General features: G+C 33.8%; 1 protein-coding gene, 1 non-coding gene and 2 pseudogenes across 3 annotated transcripts; 2 read left to right on the top strand and 2 right to left on the bottom strand.

Moving 5' to 3' along the window:
* Positions 1-712: 712 nt before the first annotated feature.
* On the bottom strand, positions 713-794 carry TRNAS-UGA (transfer RNA serine (anticodon UGA)). The gene has a single exon. It is a non-coding gene; the product is annotated as a tRNA-Ser (tRNA).
* Positions 795-955: 161 nt separating this feature from the next.
* Positions 956-4946, top strand: LOC143621826 (putative diphthine methyl ester synthase; annotated as a pseudogene). Its single transcript, XR_013151603.1, has 6 exons — positions 956-1082; positions 1956-2106; positions 2885-3114; positions 4024-4063; positions 4167-4258; positions 4721-4946. The product of XR_013151603.1 is annotated as a putative diphthine methyl ester synthase (transcript).
* Positions 4947-8244: 3298 nt separating this feature from the next.
* LOC143621823 (endoglucanase 2-like) lies at positions 8245-11957 on the top strand (annotated as a pseudogene).
* A 1161-nt stretch (positions 11958-13118) lies between these two features.
* LOC143621825 (putative cytokinin riboside 5'-monophosphate phosphoribohydrolase LOGL10) lies at positions 13119-17164 on the bottom strand. Its single transcript, XM_077093132.1, has 7 exons — positions 16978-17164; positions 14836-14933; positions 14524-14554; positions 14342-14441; positions 14003-14073; positions 13789-13932; positions 13119-13517 (listed from the first exon to the last, which is right to left on the bottom strand). Exons 1-7 carry the CDS (start codon positions 17128-17130, stop codon positions 13425-13427), a joined length of 690 nt encoding a protein of 229 aa, XP_076949247.1. The 5' UTR covers positions 17131-17164; the 3' UTR covers positions 13119-13424.
* Between the last annotated feature and the right edge of the window lie 7196 nt (positions 17165-24360).

Genomic DNA, 24360 nt, shown 5'->3' with positions numbered 1-24360 from the left:
CCCAAACAAGTGTCATAAAATACGAAGATAAAAATATTTATATACATATGAAATATCTATCTTCATTGATGCTTAAATTGTAAAGTTTAATTCGAGCCCCTTAATTTTGTCTCAAAAATAAAAAAATAATCTTCAAAAGAAGATATTTAAAGTCTGGAGGAATCAAACTTTTTAAAGATCATACTTGACCTCCGAGATAATACAATTGTATTTAAATACATATGTAACTGCTACTATATGAAATTGAAAACACATAATAATGTTCTTATAGTAAGTTTACTATGAGATGAGTGACAAGAAGAAAACCGATATACTTTATACCCGTACAATATAAGATATTATAAATGGTGAATTACACATTTACACTAACCAAAAAAGACAAACACTAGATGGTAGTCTTTAAATTTCTTTCTTTAAACGACAACGACTAAAAAAAAGCACCTAGCAAGGAGCTAGAAAAACAACCTTCTATTATCAATCTCATTTATCCATTCACAAAAAGGCCACGGATGCTAACACATCGGCTAAGCTAGGGAGAACGAGTCGGTTTTGGATCAGTTTTGAGCTAAAACTAAAGCTTGAGTTTTTTAAAAACAGTTCAGTTTTAGTTTTATTGGTTACTGATTTGACTTTGCTTTGGTTTTGGTTTCTTCGGTTTTGCCATGTGAGCTTGAAATTATTGGGGAAAAAACATAAAAAAAACAAAAGAAAGCGTCGACAGCAGGGTTCGAACCTGCGCGGGCGAAGCCCAACAGATTTCAAGTCTGTCTCCTTAACCACTCGGACATATCGACATTTGTGAGGAAAGCCTTATTATATTAATTGATAATGTGTAGTTTTGGTTTTAAGTAGGGTTAGGGTTTAAAGCTTCTTGGTTGCAGAAGCAGCTGCAATTCCTTGAATCCATTAGAGCAAGCAGAGAAGAAGAGAGCAATATAATTTGAATCTGAGGAAGATGTTGTATATTATTGGACTTGGATTGGGGGACGAAAAGGATATTACGCTGAGAGGATTAGAAGCCGTGAAGAAATCGGAGAAAGTCTACATCGAATCATACACTTCTCTTCTCTCATTCGGCATCCGTAACTCATTCTACTCAACTTCCACTATACACTTGCTTCTACTTGTTATTGCTTTCAACAGTCAGTCTGATTATTATGATCTTTTCTTGCTTTTTGCTAATTACATTATTCTGGAACCCATCATCTTCTAGAATAACCAGTTTTAATTTTAAATAGAACATAAACACTTGTATATTTTGTGCTAATCATATATATATATATAGTTAACGAGTGACATAATAACCGTTATCAAAGTTAAAGCCATAGAATAGTAGGTACTTGTTTTTTATGCGATTACATGACCGTCTTATGCATTATAGTTAAGTGCCGCTTTAGACAGTTAGGTTTTTATGGGTTAATGGTTTGGAACTTGGAACCTACCGGGCCGTTCAACATTTATAATTTATTTTACAAATATTAAGTTATTATTTTTTTTGGGCATGAAACCGAAAACCTGGCAAAAACGAACCGACACAAACCATGAAACCAGCTGGTTTGGCCCAAATTTTTGTCAAAACTGGCGAACTGGACCATGAACACCCTACTTACACACCCTAATTTTGATCAGTTTTGACTCAAATGTACAGCAAGCTCTCCCCAAGTCCCTTAGGCATTTTTGAATCATTTTGTGAGGAGTGCTTTTTAAAACCAAGACTTACTGACTGTCTTAGTTTATATTTACTATGTTTTTATAGTTTGACAACATGTCAAAGTTCTTTGATTTTTTTCTACACTCATCATTCCTCAAAGAACAAAAAAATATCTGATGACCATTTGCTATACACTCATCATTTCTCAAAGAACCAAAAAAAAAATAATAATAAAAAAATCCACTCTTTTTTTTTATATTAATTTTTTATGTGATTAATTTGCATTCAAAGTAATCACTTGAAGCTAAAACTGATATACTTTGGTTATAGGAAAAGTTGTATGGGAAGCCGCTTATTGTTGCAGACAGGGAATTTGTGGAGGAAAAGGTGGATGATATGTTGTCGGAGGCTCGCGAGTTTGATGTTGCTTTCCTTGTTGTTGGAGATCCTTTCGGGTAATCATACTTTCTTTGACTTATATTTAATCCATTTTCAGATGTAAATTATGTGTTATAATGCAGTTGTTCTATGTTATGTTAAATATTCATTTGCATCTTCTATATCTTTTACCATGTTTTTTCATCATAGCTTTAGTTACTTGAGATTGGCTCGGTAAAGGCTCTAGACGAGTCGGTTTTAAATTTGCTTGAGTCTAATTTGGAGTGCATTTGATAAACGAGCTGCTTGAGCCATAGCTTCACATACCGAGCTTGACCAGGCTCACGAGTCTAAATGGGCCTGTTATTTATATAAATATAATAAATTTAATTTCTTTTATAATAAATACACAGTTAAATGATTAATTAATGTTATACATGAAATTGTCACAAAATGATGAAATAATGTATATTATGTTAATTTTTTTTTTCATATAATCTTATAAATAATGTTATATATGTATAATAAGTATTTAATAAACTATAAACGACGAACTCGGGCTTAAAAAAGTATTATCAAGCCAAACTCGAGCTTTAGACAAAGAGCTCGATATGAGCTGAGTTCTTTCTTAAATTAAACGTGCCAAGCTCGAGCTTAGGTGAGTTCGGGCCCGGTTTGACTTGACTTGTTTACACCCCCCGGGCAGCAACATACTACAAACAAAATGTCAAAGGTTGTTTCTACAATCTTGATTTGTTTCTATTGTACAGTTAATGTTCACATTCTTACATTACATGTGAGTACAAACTTTGAATTTCAGTTTTTTAATCACTTATAATATATTTGTGAAAACAGAGCCACGACACACAGTGATTTAGTGGTACGCGCGAAGAAAATGGATGTGGAAGTTAAGGTGATATATAACGCTTCGGTTATGAATGCGGTTGGAGTATGTGGTTTACAACTTTACCGTTACGGAGAGACAGTTTCTTTACCATTCTTCACCGAAACATGGAGGCCCGACAGTTTTTACGAGAAAATTCAGAAAAATCGAGGACTTGGACTACATACTTTGTGTTTATTAGGTAATAATTATATTGTTATTCATATAATCTTGTTATTTAAGGTAAGAGTTAATTACACATAGGCCTGTAAACGAATCGAATGTTCCGTGAACTGTTTGACGGGAGATTTGTATATTCAATAAACGAACAAAATAAATTAATAATTTGTGTTTATTTAGTTAAATGAACAAACATGTTCGTTAGTTATATTTGTTTTAAGTGCGTTTGTTTATATTCACTTAAAGTTTTAGGTCGTTACAGTTTAATCTAGTTTTATAAAATTATAATATCACCCATTATAATTACTCTAGTTTTATTAATTTTAGACACAACAGATAGTTACATTTACTTTTAGTTGGTGTTTGTTCAGTTATGTCCGCTCGTTTGTGAATCATTCGTTTATGCTATTAACAGGCAAAGGTGAACACACTCATTTTCTTCACGAACAAACATGAACAATAAAACCTTGTTCGTCTAATTGTTTGTGTTTGATCATTTGTTCGATTAAAGTTAAATGCGAACACGAAGATGCTGTGTTCATGTTCGTTTTGTTCATTTACAAGTCTAATTACACGATATATTGCGGTTTTTGTCCTTTGTTTTACCAACAGGTGTTTAAAATTCTGCTAATATAATGTGAAACAACTGTCATATCCTTATACTTAAAATTTTTTAAAGAACTCTGAAGGACTAAATCATATGGACTATTCGTGTCATTTCTGAAAAGGACCATACCTGCAGTATGGCCTTACCACGGGGGCCATTCGTGTAATTTACTCTTTAAATTGTTTGTATGATCACACTTAACAAGAACACTTGTTATTTAGAATTCACGAACAAGGACCAAAAAGTGTTTACGGGTCAACAAAACCTGACCAAAACTTATTTGACGCAAACCCATTTTGACTCGTTCGCCAACTTGCATTGCAGATATACGCGTTAAAGAACCGTCATTGGAATCATTATGCAGGTAAGGATACGTACACCAAACTTTATCGTTCCATTTCTTTCTAGTTTCTAGCATAACGTTAACGCCGTTTTTTTAATTCTATGTTCTTTTAATAATATTTCAGAGGAAAAAAGCAGTATGAGCCTCCGAGTTTTATGACAATTGGTGTTGCTATTGATCAACTCTTAGAGGTCGAACAACTACGTGGAGAATCTGGTAAGTTTTGGGCTCAAATCGAACCAAAACCAAAAATTCTGTTTCGGTTTTCAGGTTTTACGCATGGGTTCTGTTGTTTGAGTTGGTTTTTGGTTTTACACTTGGGAATGAAATGTTAGGGTCTAAAAAAGTTAGCCTAAAATAATGAATTTGGGCCATAAATCCATTAACAAACGTTCAAACAAGTTCAGTCTGGTTGCGAAGTTCGATTTGGTTAATCGGCTTTTTGCTAACTTTCGGTTTCCATTCTATTTTTCTGTAGAATTATTTACAAATTTCTTGTAGTATATTTTATTAATATAACACATGATTCATATAGATGTTTCAATATTAGTTTTAATGGTCCAAATCATTAAGTAGTAACAGATTGAAGGAATATTCTAGACGAAATCATAAATTAAAGGATAATTTATGACAATTATAGAGATCTTTAATGACCATGATTTTGTTTGCATCGGACAGCTTACAGTGAAGACACTCTTTGCGTCGGTTTTGCACGGCTAGGTAGCGAGAGTCAAATGGTGGTGGCGGGCTCAATGAAGCAGTTAAGGTCGGTTGACTTTGGTCCGCCTCTTCATTGCCTCACAATAGTTGGCAAGACTCATCCTGTGGAAGAGGAGATGCTTGATTTCTATAGAAGTTGAAACATGATATTGATATAATACTTCAAATTTTGTAGCTGAATGTACTGATTTCAAGAATGTATGTTATGACTTTTATTATTAAGACAAAATTACAGAAATTGTCCTTTGTCTGTCACCCAAATTTCATTCGTTGTTCCTGATCTTCAAAATTGATCTTTTTTGTCATTTACATTTCAAAATCCAACAGCGTTTGTCCTTTTACCTATTAAATTAAAATAATATTTTAATAAATAAATAAAACAATAAAAAAAACTAAAAATATATATTTAATCTCTCTCCTTCCTCCTCCTCCTCTTCCTCCACTACCAATCTCCGGCAGCCATCACCGCCTCCGTCTTCTCCGACAAAGATCAAACCTCTCTCTCACGCAGACACACACATCCATCACGACCATCACCATGAATCAACCACCGCAAACAAGCACCACCGGAACTGCAACTACCACAACCACCGTCGGACCTGCCACCACCAACCCTAACATCGCCACCACCTGAACCGTCGCCATTGACCCGTCGCCACCACCTGACCCGTCGCCATGGACCCGTCACCACTTGACCTACCGATGCGGCGGCTTCCGGTAAAAGAACCGCTTGAACAGCGTCATCTAATGGCGCTGTCAGAGCCGTCTCCAAGAATTTGAATACCTCGGCCGAACCGAAATAAAAAGGCCCATAGCCTTAACGAGTAAAGAAATATATAAGCTAATTTTTTTAAACGAGGCTTAATGTTATAACAATAAACATTGAAAAATACTTTATTAAAAAAATACCGTAATAACTAACGATTAACCAAGAATTTTTGAAACTCTACTAACATTGGAAAAAAAAATAGCTTGGTCCTTGGTGGCAAGCTTGGTCAACCGTGGAGGAGCCTGGTTGTTAACAACGAACCAACAGTGGTGGTCGGCTAGGTTGGTCGTTGTTCAACATTCGTAAAGAAGGAAGGAACCAACGAGAAATTTCAATCGACCGCCTTTTCTTTTATTTTGCATTGGGTTTTTATATAATTTTTGTAGTTTTTAGTTTTAGTTTGTGTTCAACATTCGTAAAGAAGGAAGGAACCAACGAGAAATTTCAATCGACCGCCTTTTCTTTTATTTTGCATTGGGTTTTTATATAATTTTTGTAGTTTTTAGTTTTAGTTTGGGCCCAAAAATTTAAACTTGATTAAATGGATTATGGATAAAAAGAATTTAAAGTTAGTTTTTAGTTTTAGTTTGGGCCTAACAATTATAAAATGGTAAAGAACAATTCATATTATCTAAGTTTTATATTTTTAAATGTATATATAAAAAATATAGATACAAAAAGTTTTGGCCCCTAAAAATTGCGTGTCCTGACCGGCGGTCCGACCGGCGCCACTCACCAGCCGGCCATGGGCGCTATTACCCGATCCAGTATTTTGTTCAGCCATAAATGTTGACTGTATAATAATAATTGATTAATTTCTAGATCTATCTCGTAGGCCTCCAATTTTGGTGTCTGGTTACAGATAAGTGTTGAATTTGAATCCAATTCGATCCCTAATTGATTGTTTATAATAATCTATCTCAGCAGCTGAGTGTACCAAAAGTATGTGTGTGAATCAAGTGAGACGCAAATGAATCTGTGATTATGATGTACACGTGGAGACTGGAAAGATCATGAATAAGGGTTTCAAGTTTAAAGAAAGAACACAAAACAAAAACAGAGATGAAAGTTTTATTGGGTGACGAGTCAGGTGGTGACGGGTCGGTGGCGACGGGTCCGGCGGTGGTTGTGGTAGTTGCAGTTCGGTGGTGCTTGTTTGTGATGGTTGATTCATGGTGATGGTCGTGGTGGATATGTGTGTGTCTGAGAGAGAGAGAGAGAGAGGTTTGATCTTTGTCGGAGAAGACGGTGGCGGTGGTGGCTGCCGGAGATTGGTGGTGGAGGAGGAGGAGGAAGAAGAAGAGAGAGAATTAAATATATATTTTTACTTTTTTTATTGTTTTCTTTATTTATTAAAACATTTTTTTAATTTAATATGTAAAATGACTAATTTATCCTCATGTGCAAGGCACATGACCTGACTTAACGAAAATTTTTAATAGGGTTAGGCGAAAAAGACAAACGCTGAAGGATTTTGAAACGTAAAAGACAAAAAAGATCAATTTTAAAGATCATAGACAACGAGTGAAATTTGGATGAAAGATAAATGATAATTTCTGTAATTCTGTCGATTATTAATTTTGCTGTTTATTTGACTTTAATGGAATTATCATGCAAAACGCAAAAGAATTGTATTAAGTTTGTTGACTTTAATAAGGAAGACATACCTCATAAGTCAGATATCTTCACATTCTATATCCGAGTTGGTTGTTTAATCAGATCCAGTTAGGAGTAAAATTCTTACCCACGAGTAATGTTGACAATTTTTGACATGACACGAATATTAACAAATTTGAGTTTGAGCTTGACATGTTTCGTGTCTTAAACAGGTAACAGGTTGACCTGTTTAAGACATGTTTAAATTCGTTTCATAACAGGTTAAACATGTGCTATCACGTTAGCAACCTGTTTATATTTTTAATTATTATTTTTATACTTTATTAAAGTATGTTTTGTATTAATGAAAAATTTTATGGATTTTTGTTTCAAAGTATGCTAAGGATTAGAGTAGGATTATTATGTTGAGGTTATGTATTTCTAGCAATTTTTGTTTCAATATATATGAATTATTTATCTGGTCTTTAAGCAAGTTCCAAAACAGGTTGTTTCGTGTTAACCGGTTCCTAAACAGGTCCGTGCTCGTGTTTGGAAAAACCAACACGATTAGTTATCGTGTCGTGTTCGTGTCTAGCACCACAGGTACTCGTGTCTTATCATGTCATGACTTACATGTTATGCCAACCCTACCCATTAGTAAAGGTGTAATCGAGCCGAGCCGAACCTGATAATACTCGGGCTCAACTCGTTAGGATTTCAGAAGCTTGAACTCGAGCTTGGTTTAAGCCAGGAGTTTTTACATCAAGCTCGGCTCGTAACAAGCTACATAGGCTCATTCTAAACAACTGGTTTCCAGGACATCAAACCGACAAACCATGCGTCATCACACATCTAATGGCGGGGAAAGTGGAAACGGTAATTTAAATTTCAAACTGCCAAAATTAATATTTAATATTATTATCTCCATGCTTCAATCTGTCCATTCAATTCATCCCTTTCATTCCTCAAACATCAATCCAGAGTGACAAAATATGGCTATTGAATCAAATCCTTTAAACGATACTAATTATTTTCACAAATCGATGCGGCATATTGAGTCAATTAAACGAGCTAATTTCAATCCATTGATTTTATTCAACCCCAGGGATTAATATTAATGACGGGCCAGCAAAAGAAACCTCGAGCCTGCATTATTTTTATTGGGGTTTTGATTGTGTTGGTCTCATTGGGAGTGGCCGCATTCGCGGTGGTGGTGCGTAATTACGGGAAGCAATTGGGAATCAGTCAGGTTCTAATTCTAAAAAATATGGTGATGCCCTCAAAATTGCTATGCACTTCTTTGATATCCAAAAATGTAAGGTTGGCCGTTTAATCGTTCATATTTAACACCATATTCTTTCTTTGATGTTTGTTGCAATCATTTGTTATGTCTACATATTCTAGTCCTCTACTGATGGAATGTAATTCAGTCTTTCATAATCTCACATGGTATCAGAGTGTCTCATTTAGGGGTGAAAACGAGCCCTAGATTGTCCAGGCTCGTTTCAAGCGCTTTTTCTATAGCTCGGGCTCGGCTCATTTATTATTTGTTAACTAGTTTATATACATTTTGAATTATCTTTTATATATTTTGAGAAAAATCTAAACAAGCCTAAGCTCGGCTTGAGCTCGACTGCGCAGTGTGAAATTAGTGCAAATAAGTCCAAAGGATGTAAAACTTAAAATTACAAAAGGCTCGTTAAGGCTCAACGAGCTTCCCATTCAAGGCTCGAAAAAGCTTGGCTCGTTTCGAGCTTTTTTATCTATCCGAGTTCAAGCAGCTCAGCTCGTTTGCACCCCTAGTCCGATTGAAGAAGAAGCTTGTGAATTTTTGGCAGAATTTTGGACCTACAAGTCAAGGACCGAGATTGAAACTAGTTTTATTTATTTATTTATTTATTTTAATTATTTTTTTTTTGTGTTTATTTTTTATTGTTTTCCAGTCTGACCGTCCGATTTTCTATCACTTTGACTGCAGGGAGTATTGTAAGGTAGAGTATTTTAGGGCTAATTAGTATCGAGCCAACATGCACAAGTAGATCTTTATATATTGTAATCCTCTATTGAATAGAATGTAATTCAGTTTCTATATAATCTTACACTATGTTATCTGGATACCATTATTTTGTAGCTGGTAAGTTGGTGAACAATAAGATATCATGGAGGGGGGATTCGGGTCTAGAAGACGGGAAGGAAGCTAATTTGGATCTTTCAAAGGGAATGTATGATGCGGGAGATCATATGAAGTTTGGGTTTCCAATGGCGTTTACTGCCACCGTGCTTTCTTGGGCTATTCTTGAGTATGGAGATAATATGGAATCGGTTGATCAGTTGCAGTCTGCTAAAGACTCGCTTAAATGGATCACTGATTATCTTGTTAATGCTCATCCTAAACATGATGTGCTTTACATCCAGGTTACTTCCTTGTTCTATTAATTTAAATTATTTTGTTCAAAAATTTAGATTATATTATTATTAAAAATTTAATATAGTATTACTTTTGTAGTCATATTTGACCCATACAGATCATTGTTTTTTTATACATAAACCTGTTTTGACCCGTTACCTAACATATCCTACCCACCCATTTTGCCATGTTTACACTCTACACAACAATTATTTATCTTCACGAGTTGAAATGTTAAAAAATGCTTGAGTTGGCTTGTGGCTCGTCGCTCGTTTATTTTTTTAAGTTATATATTTTTTACACGTGTTGATATATATAAAAAGAAAATAAATTGTTTTTAACATATACTTGATGCATAATCAATAAACTACAACATTTATAATTTATGCATATTTAAATTTGGGTTATAATTTATTTGTATTAAAATTTGGGTTATAATTTATCTATATTCAAATTTGGGCTTTATTTAAAACTAGCCAGCTTACCTAGGTTCGGGCTCAGCTCGTTAATCTTAACGAGCTTGAGATTGTTCTTAGCTTGTAAAAAGCTTTAGTCGGCTTGTTGCTCGTTTATTAATTTAATCAATTATTTTCAGGTGGGCGATCCCGTTGCAGATCACGAATGTTGGGACAGGCCTGAAGACATGACCAACAAGCGCCCACTCACAAAAATAACCACTTCAAAACCAGGGTCGGACATTGCTGCTGAAACAGCAGCAGCAATGGCTTCTGCATCACTCGTGTTCAAGTCCAACAACTCACAATATTCAAGCTTGCTTCTACAACATGCAGAGGACTTGTTTAGTTTTGCCAATGAGCATAGAGGGACCTATAGCAAAAACATCCCTCAAGTTCAAGATTATTACAATTCAACCGGTTATGGGGACGAGCTTTTGTGGGCTGCGAGTTGGTTATATCATGCAACGAAAGATAGCACGTATCTTGAGTTCGTGACTGGAGAAGACGGAAAAGATTATGCTAAATTGGGGAAATCCTAGTTGGTTTAATTGGGATGATAAGTTACCTGGAACTCATGTAAACATTTCTATCATTCATTCTTCATTAAAATTGTCTAAAAAGAATGGGGGTGTGCATGGGCCAGTTTTGGGCTCAGTCCGAACCAAAACCGAGGTTTCTATTTTTGGTTTTAGAAGACTGTTTGCTTTCCGTTTTTCGTATGGGTTCAGTTCGGTTATGGGTCAGTTTTTGGTTTACATTTGGGCCAGATATGCTAGGGCCTTTTTAAAAGTCGCTCAAAGTAATAAATTTGGGCCCTAAATCTATTTGGATTGCGTGCAGGTTCTATTGTCCTGGGTAAGCATTTTTGGTGCCGAAGATGGCTCGGATATGGAAAATATTGGCGAGTACCGAAAGACAGCCGAAGCTATAATGTGCAGCCTCTTGCCATATTCTCCATCGGCTTCATCAAGCAGAACAAAAGGTAACTTTTACTGGTCATAAACGGGTCAATGGGTCAAATATGTTGTAACTTGTAAGTCATTTGAAGTGCATTTGAAAAGATTAGATTCTTTTGTAATAATGTAGTTATTTTAATCATACTTGGGCATTATTTGAAAATATTTGTTTTATGAACAAATATTTATTAATAATGCAGGTGGTCTAATATGGGTTAGCAAGTGGCATGCTTTGCAACAACCGGTAGCTTCTGCATTTTTAGCTGTTTTATTCAGTGATTACATGCTTTCATCCGAAACTTCAAGACTCAAATGTGATTCAGAATCGTTCTCACCATCTGATCTTCGTGAGTTCGCAATATCACAGGTATTGCTTATTAAACTCGTTTATATGGGAACGGGTCATATTGATGACGGGTTAAACATGTCAAATGCTGCACATTCAATAATAATGAAAGAGGTTCAAATATGTATTCAAATAGGGTCTTACTATTTACAATGTTTTGAATCTTTTTGTGTTAATTACACTAAACTTATGGTTTACACATTTTGCAATTTAAACATGAACTCATTTTAACTTGTCACCAAACCCATGTTACCCATCTGACCTAATCTTTACTATAAACACTATTGTAAAAAGTAATAATAATTATAATAATGATAAAAGGTGTGTTAGGTTGATTATGTATTCGGAGACAATCCAATGAAGATGAGTTATCTAGTTGGATATGGTGATGACTACCCACAATATGTGCACCATAGGGGGGCCTCGATCCCTGCTGATGTGACCACCGGATGCAAAAACGGATGGAAGTGGCTCAAATCCAATGAACCAAACCCGAATGTGGCGACGGGTGCACTTGTTGGCGGCCCATCTGAAAATGATAAATATGTGGACTCGCGTAACAACTCTATGCAAGGTGAACCGAGCACATATAACAGCGCGGTCCTTGTTGGGCTTCTCTCGGGATTGGTTTCAACGTCATCCGTGCCTAAATCCTTTAAGTGAATGAAGGTTTTTACTTATGGTTGATAACTGATAAGTGAAGTGGCAAGATGGACAAGTTAGGTAACGGGTCAAAACAGGTATATTTTACTACTAATCATTTTAGCATAAGTCGAAAGATTCGGGTTGGGTCGGCCCAAAAAAATTCTTTTTTAGAAAAATTATTTTTTTTTATATACAAATAAGGTTATTTTGGAGGTCATATACAATACAAGAATACTTTGGTGACTTTCACCCTATTTTGATGTTAGTTACTCTTTTTATTCGACCCATTTGACTCGTTAAAGATTTAACATAACCCAAATCAACGCGTTTAGTAGTTAATAGGTTGAGATAGCGAAGTCTGATTATAAGTTTATATTCAATTTGTATATGGCCCCAACTTTTCATAGTGGTTTTCATTGTAATAAATTAGAGGATTTGTGAGAATGGTCTTGAGATATGTTGAGGACAATGGATTCTATACATGGCAAAACATAGGAAGTTCACACACACACTGGTTGATTATGGTTCAAGACCGGCTGCACCCGTTGGAGTCGTGTCGGGCTTATGCACCCCCCCCCCCCTTCTTCAGTGTCTTGGACATGACCTGTCAGTAGGGGTGTTTTTTTATTGAATTGGACTAAAAAAGAAAAACTAAATTCGATTCAAAATGCGCTCGATTAGGTTTTTAAATTGAATAAGGTACTTATCCGAACCGAATTCGTGTATATTTTTCGAATCATTCGAATTTAAATTGTATAGATTTCACCTTATAAATAAAATACATTATTTATTTATTATAGGCATATTCACATATGCTATTTATTTATTTTTCTTCACTATTCAGATGAATTTAAAACAACCTGAAGAACTTTGAAATTTAAATTGGTTTTAAGCTTTCTAAAATTGAATCACTTCGAATTCGAATTTAGCTTAAAAAATATGAAACCTGAACTAATTCAAATAACATGAAAACTGAATCGATTTACAGGGGTCAGGCTCATCGACCGGTGAAATTTAATGGTCATTTTCTCTCATTCAAAAACCATATAATTTTATTCTATTATTTCACAGATATTATAGGATTTGAAGTATACAAATAATATAAATAGTCGATTAAGTATATTAAAAAAAATAATAAAATACAGTATATATATTTTTTCTCATATACATCTTCCTATCATCATATCACTTGGCACAAATGAATATACATAGCAATAAATTCAAAAACACACTTTTAATCTATCTAGAGTTTAGAAATGAAAACAAATATTTGTAATGTGTGGCCACTATCGGTATATTGTTAATTAGATGACATGCTGTTCTTAGCTTTATGTCTCAGTTTTGTCTTACATGTATTGTATCGTAATATTATGTTATACAGCATAACTTTACGATACACGTATAACACATGAGACTATAAAATAAGATACCATATCCGAGCTTGTTAATAGGTTTAAGTTTGGGGTTTGTACAGATGAGATCAAGTCAACGTGCAAACTCCGACTTTGCAGAATAATCCAATTGTTGCTCCATTTCCCAGCTTGACTTGACTCCCATCTCCTTCTCCAGCTCGTATAACTGATTGTTTGAAAATTTTGACAATTAGATATTGTTTTCTAAATCTATGACAAATATTAATAGTCATATTATAAAAGCCTCCCTCTCAAATTTAAAATGACATTTAAATTCCTTCTATTTTTTTTTGGAACATATCAACTTAACTTTTCAAAAAAGATAAAATCTGTTTAAACCCTCATTGTGTTTGAAAAAGTAGTTAAATGTAAAAGATCCTGTTTGAAGTCGGTTGGAAAGCTATTGTTCCAGTCATATGTGTATGTGGTTATCTTACCTCAAGCTTGGACAAGAGTTCATGAGCAGTTTGAGCTGAGACAATTATTCGACGGGCATCGGGGGTGACAAAACCTTCGTCAACTGCCTTGTCTATGAAAGATAGCAGTGAGTTGTAGTACCCATCTACGTTCAACAATCCTATCTGTATTTATTCAAATTTATAAAAAAACGACATCATTTTGTATGACAAAACTTGTAAAAGCGAATTTTACCGGTTTTTTGTGTATTCCAAGTTGTGCCCATGTAATGACTTCAAGCAGTTCCTCGAGTGTACCATAGCCACCTATAGAATTTTCAAAACGTAAATCGCAATAACAATAATTTGGATATTATAAATGTTGTGTGGTCACACATATATCATATAAAATAAAACAAAATAAATTAAAAGAAAGGTTTACACTTGGGTCATTGTCACATTTATCATGTCTATCCTAACCACAAGCCATGTGTATGAAAATCACTTTATATACTTGCTTTATTTTCTTTGATGAGATATATAATAGTTAAATAATCAAGCTAATTAGAAAAAGAAGCGTTGATAAAAATAAAACCAGGCAAAGCTATAAAGGCATCGGCTTGGTTTGCCATCTCGGCTTTTCTTTGATGCATATTCAGCACTGGTTTTACTTCACCAATACTATCCCCAATAATCTGAAAAATTGTAACATTTTTAGTTTTCTTGTAATATAAAAGAGAAAAAAAAGAAGACAATTTTCATAACTAAGAGACTTGCCTCTTTTGACATCAGCACTTTAGGTATCACACTGTGAGAACAAGAAGATACAAACATTAACTCTACAATCATTTATGTATACACATGATCATGTTTAATATATAATCAACCTTAACTCTATTTAATCACATGAATGACATAAATACTTGTATATCATGTCCGACAAATATTATAAGGTAAAATGTTAAATATTAATTGATTAGATGAAAAATGTTACTTTTCATATAGTTCTTGAGGTTTTTTATAACTGATTAGATGAAAAATGTTAAATATTAATTAATACTTAATTTTAAATATGAAGATCGAGTGTACCCTATGACATGGCAGCCACCATCAAATACGGCTTTGGAAACAAGTCCCATCAAGCCAATGCTTCCCCCTCCATAGACCAAATCAATCTTCCTTTCTACCTGCAATTTTACAATTATTTAATTTAGTTTTACTTATTTATTTCCTTAGTTTAATATATCAATAATAATCAATCACGTAATCATGTCTCTTATCGCTTCACGTTACTAACGGTTTTATATATTGGTGATAATAACTATTTATTTAAAACTCTAAACAATTTATTATTACTATTATTTTTATAAGTATTAACAAAGAGAAAATGTGAACCAAGGTTTACTTACGTGGCAGCATTCCACTGGACTAATTGCACTAATTAATCTTGTCAAGTCGATCTATAATAAATATATATATACAATTTGGATCTCATATATAATTGTATAAACAATTTATAAATATGCATAATTTTCGCACAACTTGTATGAGAATCGATTTCACCACATGGAAATCGACCTATATATGCTACACTTTCAGATGAAAGATAACCTGTCAATACTAAATATTCCGTATAATAGAAGTTTTATGTTCTTATGTCTTTATTAATTTCTTAAGCTGAACTTTACAACTTACAAGGTTTTATATTGATAACTAAGTTATTAATGAGGTCTATCATATGTTATATGTTTTCAAAGTAAAAAGCTTATTAAGGGCATTCACAGCGCAATATATCTTTCCCAAGGTCCGGCTGATGTGGAAATGGACTGACAAACTAAGCAACAAACTTCACCATTGTGGATTTATTAAAGTCCATGGATGAAGTCTGCTTCTGATATGAGCAATCGGATTTAAGGGCCCCACCTTTACATACAACAAACAAACACACACACATATTGTGTGGTGGTCGGTAGAGTTTTAGTTATGGATGCTCTTAGGACAAATAAAGAAAAAGTCATTCTCCAAAACCTATCTCAATTCATGTGGTTTCTTTCAATGATTTCTATAATTTAATATAATAATTTTAGTAAGTAAAATATGCTAGTTATTAATACTAATTATCAAGGTTGTTTAAGAAGTGTTCCCACAACTTAAAGGTTGAGGTTCAAATCATGCGTGGTATATTTATTTTAAAAGTCACGAAATTTGCTGTTAAAATATTAAAAATAACTAAAATTATAATACTAATAAATAATAAGTAACAAATTGTAATAAAAATAAACAAAAGCTTTGGAAAAATCTAACAATACTAATAAAAGAAAATAATGAAAATGATGTGGCAATCTCATATTTATTCTTGGTCTAATCTCTCTTCTCATTCATTCTATATATCCATGGGTTATGAGGCAAAACAATTTTGACAAATGAGTTATAATTTCCTTTCTAATCTTTCATCTCATTCATTCTATCTCTTCATGGGTTATGGGTCAAAATAATTTTGACAAATGGGTTATAATTTTCTTTATAATTCTCGAATGCATCATTTTATTTATCCAACATATCCATGGGTCATGGGTTAAAACAATTTTAACAAATGAGTTATAATTTCTCTTCCAAATTCTCTAACTCTCATCTCATTTATCATAATTATCCATGGGTAATAGATTAATATGTCAAAACAATTTTGACAAATGTTGTATATAAAGATATTTTTTCTAATTTGTAAATTTAAGATTGTAGATTTCTTATTATTTGTACTATATGTTTTATTTTACTTTTATCTTTAATTTTGTTCATTTTCTTTTAAATAACGAACCTTATTTATTTTTATTATTTGACAAATCCCGTATAATACACGGGTTCAAAAGCTAGTACGATATAAGCAAAAATATCCCCCAACTTGTTTAATTTGCATGTTTAGTAACAGCAAAATAAACCCATATTTGGTGGTTAATTTGCATGTTTTTGAACTGCATGTAATTGAGTATATATTGTCATATTGACGAACAGAAAAACAAATTATTTGGGACACCCATAATTGGTGACCACCCACGTACACTCGTACAAATAACATTTTTCATAGAAAATTGAGTATTACTGACAAAAAAATAAAATATAACAAAAAACATGAAACAGAATATAGATGATAGTGATCAGTGATCTTAGAACATATGCATGTCTTTTGTTGGTTTAATGTTATCAGGTTATGATAAATTAAGTATGTGCACGTACCAGTTGGTTGCCAAGTTGGATGGCGGCTTGTCGGTAGACGGGGTTCTTGCCGGAGCTGCTCCCACAGAAGACACAGATCCGGTTAAATCTTGACGGTTTTGCGATGGTCACCGCGGTTGCTCCGCCTTGTTTTGGCTGCTTATTAGTTTCCATATTGTATTGTTATGTTGAGAGAAAAGAGTAGGGTAGATGTGATGTGAGAATGGTGGTAGAGATGGAATTAATGTGTTTATATATTTGTGTGTACCGAACACCTGGCAACATCCCACCATCTAATTTTTGTTATTTTATAAAAAAGAAGACAGATATGGGATCGCTTTCAATACTCAAGGTGTGAAACATGATCTTGTTTCTATGCCTTATTTCATGTGCTTTACTAATTTATTAATTCCTCATTTAATCACTTTATTTATTTACAAATTCAACTATACACAACTACGTACATGCTTAACTGAAATATTATATTGCTATTTGATTATGCAATGACCTAGAAATGAGGATGATCGTGTTTCACGAAGTTGTTGCACCTAATTGTTTTATGTTTTGGTCATTGAAATCAAGGCCGGCTTAACGTCCTCATAGGCCTAAAACTAAATAAAATGTTGAGGCCTTTTTCTCTGTTTTTCTTTATGCGTATAACGCTAAAGAGTATACAAAAATTATAGAACATGATGATATGCAGGGATAATAGATATGAAGCAATCCTTTTTAACTAATTCTAAAATAATTTTACTTTCAAAATCTTATAATGCATAAGTCCTATTTAAAATGGAGGCCCTATAAACCGGATGCCTAAAACCATTATCTTATTTAGGTTACCCACAAGACGACCCTAATTGAAATATAATCTCATGGTTAAAATATTCACTTCTTTTGAGTTTTAATTATCCAGCAGTGTTTATATATTGAACATCTCTTTCTCCTCTTTCCTCTCTTATGTATAAATAAACGAAGATCGACCAATAAATAATTATATAAAAACGGTCTTAACAAATAGATTAGAAGGTTCAAAATGACTCACTATGATCAAACGTGTAGTTATGTAGCTAAACAATGACCAATAAGGACCATTAATAGTGTATGGTAATCACACATAGGAATCTGAAGGCCAAAAACGACTTGATATAATAATACTAATATTGCTACCACAAATAATAATGATCATAATAATAACACCTATGGCCTCTATGCTGGTATATTTAAATCATAAAGACTAGATCGGCACTCATTCTCATTTTCTCCTTTCCGATTCCCCTTTTATGTCTTCTCTCGCCACCACTTTCAACCACCAAGCATAACCATCATCAGACTGTTGAACCACCATCGAAAACCCCAACCACCATCGACCTGTTATACCAGTGGCCATCATTGTAGTGCTAATAGTCTTCACGCCACTGTTGCTTGACGTCCCATTATCGCGCACCACCACATGCAATAGAACGTACTATCTTTGATGATTATAACAATGCTATTTGTTCTAAATCATTTTAGAGACGAAAACACATGGAATAAATTGGGGTATGAGCAGCAAGGTTAGTATTGATGCAAGAACTCCTTCCTATCATGCACGTCATAAGAGAGAGAGAGAGAGGGGGGGGGGGGGGGCTGATGTGCTTGATGTAGTTATTAATTTATTAACTAATTAAACGCTAATCTAGACACTAAGTAATAAATTATAGACTCTTAAACTTAACTAAACTACTAACTGACGAGTGAACCGATCGACTCTAGTACAACTAAGTAAGTCCGGATATTGAACCCACGAGACTCTTTAAATTACGTAAACCAGCTAAATTAGACTCAACTATAGACACGACTATTTATTTATTATTTTCCTAAGGGGGGTTTTACTAATAAACTAATTTTAACTAATTAAGAAAACTAAAGACGACTAAACTTATAACTTAGACTTAATTCAAATGATGATGAACAACCACCTAGGCTAAAATCCCCTAAGTTTCAGTTATCAATTAATCGGGAGACTATTTAGTTATAGAACTGAGATCATAAGATAGACGCTTAAGAGAAAACCTGAATAGGACCCCTGACCCTTCTCAAGAGACACCTATGGGTTTCTAATAAGTTTTAACGCACACCAGTATAAAAATCAAGTTTCCTTACGGTCACCTAATTAATTACAAACTAGTTCCTTTATACGAAATCCTACCTTACAACGCGAAAATCAAAGGCAGTCTAATATATTCAATTGACTAGATAGACAAAGTTAATCAATCAAACCTAGACGGACTCCTTACGAAGAACTAAATCTAGCAATCCTGATCAACAAAGACCTATCAATAACCTAGAACCTTACAACTATTTAGGTTTGCAGCACACTTAGGTTTATTTGATTAACTAATATTATTCCTATGATCTTATCGCGAAATCAATCATAAAATAGTTAAAAACACAAAGTAGATAACCTAATAGAAACCTATCATAATGACAAACAATAATCAAGGCAACTATGGAATAATAAAACTTAATTAAACAACCCTAAGCACACATATGCATCAATTTAATATAATTAAACTTTTTAACTAGTTCATAAAAACCATAACGATAAATAAATCCCAAGTTAAAATCAAACGTCAACAAAGGTTCATCATAAGCCTAGGCAGTCTATAAAGTTTAGCCTAACATTATAAAAGCAAACAAAATGATAATAAAAGAAATCATGGCGAAAATAAATAAGAACGGAAGATTAAAGGCGATAAAACCCATGGTTTTCGTCCTTGAATAATAAGCACTTCGCTGACTAATTCCTTGCCTTCAAACCTGCCAAATATTGCAATCCTAAGCTCTGGGAAACTCCAAATTCGGCTCTGGTTCGCAGGGTATGCTCAGGATTAAGTTTAGGGGTGTTTAAATAGGTTTCCTGGGCCCAAAACTGATAAAAAAAAAATAAGAAAATACGCGAAACGGGATACCCGGCGCGATGCGCGGCAGGATTTGGCCTCCCGGTCGCGCGGCGCTCCGGATGAGGGGGGCTGACCTGTCCGGTTCAATTCTGATGCAGTCCAGTTCAATTCTGATTGGCTTGTTTTAGCTCTTTTTTCGCTCTTTTTAACCACGATAAACCTCCGGAACCTACATTATTCAAATATGTTAGTAATATACAAATTCTAATAAAAACCAAACAAAACTAATAAAATATTATATAAAATATACGAGGGATTTATATATATTTAACATTATATCAGGGGCTTAATCGAGAGGGTGACAAATTCGTCGATGGGCATGTAGATAAGGCACCCAATGATTTATTTAGTCTAGAGAATATTGGTGTTGGTAATTTTGAGACATCATATTAGACCCCTTCGGGCCAGGGAAGTGTCGTGAAAGTAGACAAATGATTACCTTGGACAAAGATGGCTCGTAAGTTTGGTTTGACGTATTTTAACCCAAGCCAGGCATTTTGGTGAAACCTTGAGAAACGAGACGAGATTTCAGCCACTTAGCCGGACTATCTAAAAAATACTTATTGCGAATTCCCATTTTGATCCCATATAATTAGAAGAGTGTGGTCGTGGTATGCGTCCAAAAATTCTAATAAATAAAGATAAAATATTATTATTTTGTGTTGGAGAAATTATTTATTTTGAATAAATAATTAACTAATAAAAGATGGAACTAGCTAATAAAAGATGAACTTATAAATGAATATAGACTAAGGAGTGGACATGGGCCTAAAGTGTGACATCCCTCGATTTCGTGTCAAATTGTATTTATTTTGTATTTGTTTTTATGTTGTAAACCGATTCGATTTATATCCCGAACATTTAAAATATATAAAATAATGGATTTTATGTTACTAAAACATTCCCGCTTGTCTAATTTGAAAAACCCCTTTTACGGATTCGAAAACGGACTTAAAACGCTCAAGATACATCAAAAACGAACTTCCGGACGCGAACCGACGTGCTAACCAGCAGCAACCCCATTTTTGTTTTTTTTTTGTTGTTTTGTGACTTGTCTTGACCCCTCTTGCATGCAAACCTTGATATCACACCCCATTCTTGACCCTTTCAACCCACCATATATATACACCCCTATCCCATTCATTAATCATTGCTCATTTATCTCTTTCTCTTCCAATTCTCAAGCATTCAAAGGTGTTCTTCATATTTTTTTGGCAGTTTGACTTTCCAAAGTCAAACTGACCATAGTCTTACATTATAATCAACTTGTTAACACTTATTTATACTTGAAGATTGTTATACAACATATATATAATAGCACCCTTTGTACCTTCGGTGGGCATTTCTCCGGTCTTGGTCAGTTAAGTGTCCGGCCCATAAGACAAAGCTAGGACTCGTAGTAGTCCTTGATTATATATATTTTCCACATCTAACTATCAAACTTGTTATACTTGTTTAACTTCTGCTCATCTTAGTTCTATTTTACATTTTGAGTTCCATGGTTATGGGTTTGTAGAGACTAGCCTCGGTTATTCCGTAAATAGCTCCAAACCGGAAGCCGAACTCTTGTTTACTAGTTTGTTTAAATAGTTGTATAAACATGTTTTATGTAAGATTTGAGTTTCTAAAATCATTTTAATTAGTTCCATGGTTATGGGTTTGTAGAATCTAACCTCGGTCTTATCCCGAAACAAGATCCGAACCGGAAACCGAACTTTCGTTTAAAGACTTTGTTGTTGACTTTTTGTATGTAAATCTTTGGTATTATTATTTATAAATTATTTTACAAGTTCTATGATGTTTGGACATGTGGTAACCATTCTTGGCCTTATTCCAAGATAAAAACCGAACCAAACCGAACTAAACCAAGTTTACTCGCTTAAGACACACAAGTGTGTTTTTTTAACCATTAAAGCTTATATATTTCTTTAAAAATACTTTATAAACTGATTTTAATTATTTTCACAAAGTACTCGGAATGTTGAATCCAACTTTATCTTATAACAAAGTTTGGACGATTAAACCGAACACTCGCTTAACGGACGTTGTTAGTTCTAAAACAATAAAACTACATACTTGGTTAAGTCTCTCTAAGATTTATTGAGTTATCTCGTACATTTATTATTTTGGGAAAGTTGACTTTGGGTTTGGTCAAGTCACCAAGACCCGAACCGACCACCCAAACACTCGTTAAAACCCGTTTTAGTATCTATATTATAAAGGGACTTGCTTTCTTGCATTTTTACCCACCTTATTACTTAACATAGGTTGAGTAAAATTAAGGGCTAGATACTTAAACCCGGTTTCGAGCAAACTTACATTTTTAAAGGACTATTATTATAATTTCTTAAATATTTACATTTTAAACCTTAAACTTTAAATTGTTTACATTTCTTATCATTTATTTTCTTTTAAAAACTTCCAAGACAACTTTTCTAATACAAGACTTCTTCTCCTTTAGGCTTCGTTCGTTAAACTCATCGTTCCGGTTAATCTTCAAATCATCGAATCTTTCAAGTTTATTACTTGAATGTGAGTACTTTCATCCCCCGTTTTCACTCTTTTATATTTTGGGGGTGACATTGCAAACTTATTCAAATCCAAATAATTTATACTTGAGTCTTAAACCACAAACTTTATTGTATACTTTACTTAAATAAATGCTCGATTTGGTGATTATATGCTTATATGCTTGAGTGCTAATGTGTTTACCGCTTTTGGATGGTTGATTCATAAATCGGAGTATATCTGGCATCCCCTTATAGAAAGGTGTCGTTAATGTATTCTTATTAACGATTTCTTACAAAATCCGAGTATATTTGGCATCCCCTTATAGAAAGGTGTCGTTAATGTATTCTTATTAATGATTTCATTTATCTAAATTGTTGCAATTATTTATTGTTTTGTATACAAGTTGTGGAATTTCATATTATATATCTATTGTTCAAAAACTATGAAATGGCTCACCAACCTTTGTGTTGACAAAATCTATTTATGCAATGTTACAGGTTTGACTTTAGGTTGACTCGAGGACTTGAAGAAAAAACGTTATCGAGGCTATTAGGATATTAGCAAAACGAATATTATATTATTTACTATGATTTAAATTCGGTTATTGTATGAACAAGTTATGTGACTCTTTGTGTTTTTATGAATTTAAATGAGTTGATTAAATATTGTCACTTAATAGTGTCGTGTGCGATGAACAATCGGTTGCGCCCCGACGTTTCCGTCATGGTCGGGGTGTGACATAAAGTTTATGGACTTGAGGTATTTAAGCACCTTAAACCATCCTTAAAACTCTAGATCTCATATTCAACACCTTTCCATGTTTGTCAAACACACTTAAAACACACACTCTCTTCATCCTCAACCTAAAACAGGATCTAGAAAACAAGAGGAACAAGCAAGAATCACCTAGTATTCGCTTGTCGTGCATTTATGTAGAAAGATCAAGATCAAACCGTGTCTGAAACCAAATCTGAACCGACCTAAAAAATGTATGTTTTAGCTAAAAAGGTTTCCTTTTGGTGTACGGATTTGCATGACACTTGGTGGGATGATAGATTGGGTTATGATAATGATAAAGTGACTAACTTGATAATAAATGTGTTAGTTGGTTCGGTTCGGGTAAAATGAGTAGTTTTCGGTTCGAGTAAAATTCGGTTCATTAAAAGGGCGGGTAAACGGAGTCGGATTTGCATGGGATTTAGTATGGCACTAGATCGGGATGAAACATTCAATAAAGTCCAAAACTTTGTGAAAATTTGAATCATACCTAAAAGGAAAACCTGATTTCATTAAACAACTAAATTTTATGAATTGGGACTTAGTTGCAAGATAAAGGATAGCTGCAAGATAAATGTCATTTGCAAGACAAAGGTCAGTTGCAAGACAAAGACCATTTGCAAGATAAATTCCAGTTGCAAGATAAGTTGCAAGATAAAGGCCACTTGCAAGATAAAGGCCAGTTGCGAGATAGGCCTAGATTGCGAATTTTTGCGAGATAAGCAGACTTGCGAATTGCGAGAACCATCATATTTGTGAATGCGAATTAGGTTAACTTAGCTCACTAGATTAGTTAGCCCTAGTTAGCCATGTTAGTCCATTATACGGTTAATTAATATGTGTACGTGTTAAACATTTAGCCGTGCTAAGTTGGAAAAGAGAATTACTGTTAGCTCTGAACATAACAGTGTCCAGGTGAGTTCTAGCCCCCTTTTTACCTTTAAGCGTTTTTGGGGTTGTATGCGTACTCGTATGTGAAAGAATTGATATACGTAATTTTTATTAATGACGTATATCTTGTAAAAACGTGTTTATATATTAATTTATTAATATATATTTGAATGTTAGTTGATAGAACAGAAACAGTTAGGGAGCAAGCCCTACTAATACTTGTGTGGAATGTTTATATGAATTTTAATGTGTATGACTGTTATGTATAGAAGAATTGGTACAT

This window comes from Bidens hawaiensis, unplaced genomic scaffold (genome assembly GCF_021521415.1).
Source record: "Bidens hawaiensis isolate Kalapana, Puna unplaced genomic scaffold, B.hawaiensis_p1.1 tig00002977_1, whole genome shotgun sequence".
Taxonomy (NCBI): domain Eukaryota; kingdom Viridiplantae; phylum Streptophyta; class Magnoliopsida; order Asterales; family Asteraceae; genus Bidens; species Bidens hawaiensis.
This window is presented reverse-complemented; position numbering and strand designations above follow the sequence as displayed.

Excerpts from the sequence above, each read along its gene's own strand:
- LOC143621825 (XM_077093132.1), bottom strand. The coding sequence starts at position 17,130 with ATGGAAACTAATAAGCAGCCAAAACAAGGCGGAGCAACCGCGGTGACC. Across the intron at positions 14,934-16,977 it reads TCCAACTTGGCAACCAACTG|GTAGAAAGGAAGATTGATTT; the intron begins GTACGTGCACAT and ends GTAAAATTGCAG. Across the intron at positions 13,933-14,002 it reads TTGGAATACACAAAAAACCG|ATAGGATTGTTGAACGTAGA; the intron begins GTAAAATTCGCT and ends GAATAAATACAG.